Raw genomic sequence first — 7,912 nt, 5'->3', positions numbered from 1 at the left:
CATAAACTGAGGCAACTTTTCTTATCTTCGTTATCATTTGGTCGTGCTAAGATTACAGTAACACAGTCTGGAGCAATTAACATTGTTTCAAAATGGCCAGCTTACTTTTGGTAAGAATTTTGTTTCTTAAGATTATGATTAAACTTAGATTCGAACAAATCCAGAGGTGATTGTGGGGGTGGAGGATTAAGTAAAATATTCCAGAAAATAGTGACAAACAAGGGGATATGTTAAGAATTAAGTAAAGGAGAATTTTAAAATGAAAACAAAATTGCTATTCAATTTCAGCCGACAGATACTGAATATTATAAAATATATTATTCGTGTCGATAGCGTGTTTCCACACAATTATTTTACAAATAACATCATTTTTTTTAAAAAAAGAATCGTGCGTAACTAACCAAATCTCCTAAATGCCGATTTACTAAATAGTCTTGGTTGACATCAGACGTAAATTGAAATTACCTTAGTATCATAGTTATATTATTTGGTGACCTGTTTTAATGAATGACATTTAGTAAGTCTTAAAAATGAACACAGGTAGTAAAAAATCAATTTGTTGCCATTTGTGACTTTTTTATAGACTTAAGATTAACGAACTTATTGAAACTGGTACAAGGTGTTTACACAAGCGGATTCAGGGAGCGGGGTGCACCCGACCCCCCCCCCCCCCCCACACACACACACACAAATCCTCCAATTTTAATGTGTGTTTTTTGTTTCATTTCGATATGGCAGAAAAAGTGATAAAATACGCCAAAAATGCACCATTTCGGTTTTGAAATTGTAAAGATTTTCTTGAGGGAGTATCCCAAAACCTCTGCCAACGCTTTAAACCAAATGGATTTCGGTTGTGAGGGAGGGGTGCATGCCAAAAGGTAACGCCCCTATGATACGCCTCCTCTAATGGCAAATCCTGGGTCTTCCCTGGTTTACGAGTTGCAACAGACGGCATTGATATTTATACTCTTTTTACTGCTTATGTCTGGGATACACGCTGTTGTCAACTTTAGGAAACATGCTATAAAACACACTATATTATAACGCTGTGACATCGGTTCAACTTGTGTTGCATTTTCCATCTCCATTTTCGTCAGTTTGCGTGTCTGGTGGTCTCTGTCTATAGCGCCGTACACCACCCAGCAGGGGAACATACCGAGACGGGCTCAATCCACTTCTACTATGACCCTTCACAAGTACATCTATCTGACAACTTTCATACCGAAGTTCATATTTATAGAGATATACTAAAAACGTGATAGAATGCAATGTATAACTTTCTTTCTCCCACCTCAGATAAGTAGATCCATTAAATTAACCATGCTAGAAATTCTTATCTTGCCCACGGGCGAAGATAAAATGCCCGTATGCAACTTCTTTTAATGGTCACCACATTGTAATTACCTCCCTTGTTGAAGACTGTCGTCTGTAGCGCATCATGGGAACCTTGTCTGGTGGCAATATTTAGAACGCGAGTTAATTATTTCTCGCTTCAAATGTCCCAAGAAAACAGTTTTCACGCACCTTTCAAGAATTAATGCTTCACTCTTCTTAGACCTATTTAAAGACCGATCAGACCATTTACATACTCTGAATCACTGCGCGAATATCCATGACAACCACGAATTATTGCATATCCGAACGCAATTATTTTCACTAAGCTCAAAAGAGTTCCGGCAAAAAAATTCATTTTTACTTAATTTTGTTTAACTGGGGTTGGAGAAAAAGCATCTACCATAGCCGTCCGTGTAAGATAGGTTCATCCCGACCCTCGCGCAGGGTGTTTTTCGGAAACTCGGTAAACCTCGTTTCCGCAAAACACCCTAAGCTCGGTTCGGAATGAACCTATCTTACACTCTCGGCCATGGAAGATACTTATAGTCTACGCATAAACTATTTTAGTCTAAATAACGTTTAATAATATCCATAGCAAGTACAGATAAAGACTTTGTAATGGGGGGGGGCTTTTTAATTGAAGTATAATTCATATTATAAAATCTACATCATTTCTCTTTGTATGATTAGCATCACCTGATTGCGGCGACTCCATCCACGTGCTTCATGGTATTGCTCACGCGCGAGGAACAAGACCACGTTCACACTACCCTGGGTATGGAGGATCTAGAGGTGAGAGGAAGTGGGAGACTGTGGTGGAAAAATGGAGTTATAGGAAAAGATTTTGACTTAATCTAGCACTTTGCATAAGGTTATTTAGCAGTATGTTACAAGACTTCTAGTTTTATGAAACTGCACGCAGAGGTTACTTCTGTTCGTGGTACAGTTATGTCCACCGTCACGCATAGCACGTGCTGACGATCAAAATCACGTGACCAAGTGCAACATTTAAAACATGTGTTTTTTTTATTTCAAATATATTTAAACTTTTGATAATGAAGATTTTATTTTTGCTTAACATTGAAACGAAACAAGAAGGCAGTAATATTGTAGCACTTCTGGCTCTCTTAGGTTTTGTAAGGATGGCGTCTAATCAACAGATGACGTTGTTTCTATATATCAAACGAGCGGTGTAAACCCATAGTTACGCAACATAAAGGGTTTTTTGCAGTAATATTATTTTGGCAATCTTAAAACGTCCAGAAAATCTGCATCTTGATTAACCAGTTTTCAGTATATATAATTGCAGTTATTAGATACGTTTGTAGAATATATGTGCCTACCCATTTCGGAATCTTACATGGCGATTGATTTTAGAAACTTAAGTCAGATTAGTAATTTGTTATCTATAAATGTTTAATCAAGATGATCGAAGTGAATGGTGCAGAGTGTAAAATGCAGTGCTTTGACAACAACAAAAACAACAATAGTAGAAAGTACATGGTGGAATGTATCTGTTAAATAAATGTTTGCAAACAAAACAAACGACAGCGTAAAAAACTCTACTATTACATCAATAAGTTACACATAAAACTCATTGATATGGGAAATGAAACGATGTTTAGGCTTGAGCGCTAGCTCAAGGTTTTTGTTTACGAAGCACTTGCCAGCTTCCCAGAAAACAAAATGACGTGAGCAGCCACGTGAGCAGCCGAGTCGATTGACAACTTCAGGAGTTAATAGAATTAGAAAATACTCACAATAAGCTTTATGAGAGTTAAGCATAAAGTTGACATGTAACCTTGCAAAGTCAAATTGTCAATACAGCCATGTTTTGATGTATGAAATGAAATAAATAGCATGACAATATGTATAGATATTCGTCAAGGGAGATCACTGCGTATGTTTTCAAGGTTTCAAGGTTAATTAACACTCATGGCTTAATTATTAGCATAAGAGTTGTAAAATAAAACATATAAACAAATGACAAGGAACAAACAACAAAGACACTTATAACATGTTTTAAGGTAAAAACAAAGAGATTGACCAATAAGACTAAGACCTATCGCTGTAAAATAATTGTTTTCTGCAGAAAGGCCAGCGTGACCATACAAACGACTTAAAGCCAACATCACGCTCATAAAACGAGATAACAAGTTGAATGATACTGCTATAAATAATCATGTTTTAATGACCAATAAGTTCGATAGAAAAATATTTAAATTTCATTTCATCCATACCAACTCAAACATAATATTGCAAAGATAAATCATAAATTCCGGACCCGAATCCCGGCAGATATAACTAATATCCTTTTCCTTTTTCGTGTTTTTTTTTAGTTAAAAATGATGCGAGAATGGCTGGGCGTCCTCGCTGAGACGAAGATTTACCATGACACCGAGCACCTTCCGACCGGCGTTCACAAATGGTGCGCGACCAAGGACCTCTTCCTGCTGGAACGCAACATGACGGCCATCCCCTCGCCAACGACTGGGAGCTTCGTTGGATGATTGAAATTTTGTTGAAATTTGAGACGTCTGAATATACACAGAGTCCAAACAGTGTTCTTTCCTTCACTAAATCAGTAACTAGCCCCAAAGGTCTCCCGCAGTAATCACGGTAAGAACATGAATCATGTACATTATTTTCAAAAGTACGACTGCCTTTGTGCTATCGTAACTAAATTCGACACACTCCTTCATCAGTTAACGCGTTCGTGGTCATTGACTCTTAAGTTTTTGTTCAAGATATACAAATTAAACGTGTATAATAATAGGAATTTAAAAGACAATAGAAGAGTATGCTCAACAGCACTGGCGGTAGGAAACCTGACACAGGTTATATATGACATATATACATAACTTAGGTATACTCTTCAGCACTTAGTTGATAAAATAACTGCATAAAGATAGAAAATAGATGGAAATGCGTTGTTATGAAAATACTTTCAAACCCAGTAGTTGATGATCGTCTTAGTAATGGTCAAATACAACCTCAAAGAACATTGCCCGAGTAATGTTTATCCGCAAAACCATGCGTGTACATAAATAAAATAATAACTGTGAATTAGAGAATTTGATGGTTCACATTACTGATCAATAACATACTTACTTGGCCTCGACGTATCGTGGTGAGTGTAGATCCAAATATTGTGTTATTTTTTTACGAATCAGATAGTTATACTCATGTTTAAGAGTCATGCCGTAAATAATGAGATGGAAATTGCTCTTGTAAAAGTACATTTTTGTTGTTCATATTTTCTGTATCAAATGGGATGTTCTTTTAGTCGATAAAAGACAAATCGTAACTTGGTATTCTTTGTACTCATGACGAATTTTGTGCAATGGTGGTAGTCCATCTGCGAAATAATAAAAATAAATAATAATGATTTGATCACAAGGCTTATTGTCAGCACATCAGCACCGCAAGCAAATGTCAATGCTCGTCCGATTGGGTCAGTCGTGAGCCATGACTCAAAAAACATTTCAGCAAGGATGCTCGTCCTGGTGATATAAATGCGCCTTGGAGTGACATCTTAAAGAAGTATGAGTTGTTTGGGAATATCTTAAACGTTTTTTTTTAGATATGACCATATATTGAAGTCTGATGTACACCATCAGCGGTGAAGTAGACGCCGAATTATAAAAGATAAGGAACAACATATAACATTATAAAAACGAATAATGAACTTCATTTTTACCTTTCATGCCCTAATTTGATCATTTATCTTAATTCCTTTTTGTTAGGTTAGAAATTATGTCGACTTTATGGTCGACGTGTATTTTAAAATAAATATACACAATTTCATTCCGATATTAACCATAAAACATACACATGTAAATATCGTTCACAGTTGTAGATTGTATAATTATTGTACAAACCCTCTAGCACAGAACGTGTCAGGCTTTTCCCGATGAATTGAAACTACATAAGATTCTTTCAGATTAATATTATCGCCATGTATACGTTGTACATGTTTGTGCCGCGATTATGACCGAAGCACCATAATGTCGCATAATCCAGGTAACGCAGTGTAACGATAATGACAAAAACATCACAATGTCACGTGATCCAAGAACGGCAGTGTAATGATAATGACAGAGGCAACACAATGTCACGTGATCCAGGTACCGGAGTGTAACGATAATGACCGAAGCATCACAATTTCACGTGATCCAGGTAACCCAATGTAGCGATAATGACCCAAGCATCACAATTTCACGAGATCCAAGTTACGCAGTGTAGTGATAATGACAGAGGCACCATAATGTCACGTGATCCAGGTACCGCAGTGTAATGAAAATGACCAAAGCATCACAATGTCACGTGATCCAGGTATCGCAGTGTAATGATAATGACAGAAGCATCACAATGTCACGTGATCCAGTAACCGCAGTGTAACGATAATGACCGAAGCATCACAATGTCACGTGATCCAGGCACCGAAGTGTAACGATAGTGACAGAAGCATCACAATGTCACGTGATCCAGTAACCGCAGTGTGACGATAATGACAGAAGCATCACAACGTCACGTGATCCAAGTACCGCAGTGAAACGAAAATGACAGTAGCATCACAATGTCACGTGATCCAGTAACCGGAGTGTGACGATAATGAGAGAAGCATCACAACGTCACGTTATCCAAGTACCGCAGTGAAACGAAAATGACAGAAGCATCACAATGTCACGTGATCCAAGTACCGCAGTGTAATGATAATAACCGAAGCATCACAATTTCACGTGATCCAGGCAACGGCAGTGTAACGAAAATGACAAAAGCATCACAATGTCACGTGATCCAAGTACCGCAGTGAAACGATAATGACCGAAGAATCACAATGTCACGTGATCTAGGTACCGCAGTGTAACGATAATAACCGAACAATCTCAATGTCACGTGATTCAGGTACCGCAGTGTCACGATAATGACCGAAGCATCACAATTTCACGTGATCCAGGTAACGCAATGCAGCGATTATGACCGAACAATCACAGTGTCACGTGATCCAGGAACCACAGTGTAACGATAATGACCGAACAATCACAATGTCACGTGATCCAGGTAACGCAGTGGAACGGTAATGACCGAACAATCACAATGGCACGTAATCCAAGCATCGCAGTGTAACGATTATGACAAAAGCATCACAATGTCACTTGATTCAAGTACCTCAGTGAAACGATAATGACCGAAGCATCATAATTTCACGTGATCCAGGTAACCCAATGTAGCGATAATGACCCAAGCATCACAATGTCACGTGATCCAGGTACCGCAGTGTAACGATAATGACAGAAGCATCACAATGTCACGTGATCCAGTAACCGCACTGTAACGATAATGACCGAAGCATCACAATGTCACGTGATCCAGGCACCGCAGTGTAACGATAGTGACAGAAGCATCACAATGTCACGTGATCCAGTAACCGCAGTGTAACGATAATGACAGAAGCATCACAACGTCACGTGATCCAAGTACCGCAGTGAAACGAAAATGACCAAACAAACACAATGTCACGTGACCCAGGAACCGCAGTACGTGTAATGATAATAACCGAACAATCACAATGTCACGTGATCCAGGTAACGCAGTGGAACGATAATGACCGAAACATTTCAATGTCACGTGATACAGGTAACGCAGTGGAACGATAATGACCGAACAATCACAGTGTCACGTAATCCAGGTAAGACAGTGTAATGAATATGACAGAATTAAGCATCAGAATTTCCAGGTACCAAGGTAAATGAGTTAAGTAAAAAAGTGTATATTATTAAAAAGTAAAAGACTTTTGAATAACCGAAATCATCACAGTATTGCAGTATCAATTTAAATATAAATATGACTGCATCCTGGCACACGATGGCATGAAGAAAAAAATACCCTAGTAAAATCATTTTGTTTACAATGCTGTACGCAAATAAATATCCAGTTCAATGAATGACCGTATGTTTTGAACTCAATCCACTATTAAAGTTGTTTTTAAATGAAATTCAGCACTAAAATTGGAGAACGTCACAAATCCAGTTTTGGGTTTTAATAGACATCGGCCATTTTGTTTTCTGGACGATTGTATCGAGCGATTTCATTGGCTGATAACTGTCCACACTTAAAATGGCTTGTTTGACGAATTAACAAACGGGGCTGTGTAAATAAGTGGGTGTATTGTGCTTTCGTTCGGTGTGCTTTTGTCAGAAATGCAAATTGAATGTGAACATTTAAAGTTATTTGAATGAATTAAAGTGTTAAATATACGTATTTTCGTTTATACTTGATACCCTGACTGACGTTGTCTCAAATTGCGAACCCATGTCAGGATTGTGCAATCGGTGTTGTACCCCTTTTCTATACAATGTTTACATACATGTTTAGGGTGAAACAAAACGAAATAAACCCCTGTGGTTTCACTAAAACCAAAATTATATGTATTTTTTGCTACCAAATGTGAAAAATCGCTGGATGACTCCGGGCGAAATTGTTGGGCGTCTAACATAGAATCTTTGTTATTCACATACGATTTGGGATATATTTTGGTTTGATTGCACAAGATGTAGGCAAAAACAACGTATTT

General features: G+C 37.8%; 1 protein-coding gene across 1 annotated transcript; it reads left to right on the top strand.

Moving 5' to 3' along the window:
• LOC128233523 (uncharacterized) lies at window positions 1-3,894 on the top strand. Its single transcript, XM_052947229.1, has 4 exons — window positions 1-110; window positions 1,098-1,196; window positions 2,026-2,127; window positions 3,675-3,894. The coding sequence occupies exons 1-4, from the start codon at window positions 93-95 to the stop codon at window positions 3,843-3,845; spliced, it is 390 nt and encodes a 129-aa protein (XP_052803189.1). The 5' UTR covers window positions 1-92; the 3' UTR covers window positions 3,846-3,894.
• The last annotated feature ends 4,018 nt before the right edge of the window (window positions 3,895-7,912 follow it).

Source organism: Mya arenaria, chromosome 5, assembly GCF_026914265.1.
Source record: "Mya arenaria isolate MELC-2E11 chromosome 5, ASM2691426v1".
Taxonomy (NCBI): domain Eukaryota; kingdom Metazoa; phylum Mollusca; class Bivalvia; order Myida; family Myidae; genus Mya; species Mya arenaria.
This window is presented reverse-complemented; position numbering and strand designations above follow the sequence as displayed.

Excerpts from the sequence above, each read along its gene's own strand:
- LOC128233523 (XM_052947229.1), top strand. Across the intron at positions 1,197-2,025 it reads TCTACTATGACCCTTCACAA|CATCACCTGATTGCGGCGAC; the intron begins GTACATCTATCT and ends TTGTATGATTAG. Across the intron at positions 2,128-3,674 it reads TGGGTATGGAGGATCTAGAG|TTAAAAATGATGCGAGAATG; the intron begins GTGAGAGGAAGT and ends GTTTTTTTTTAG.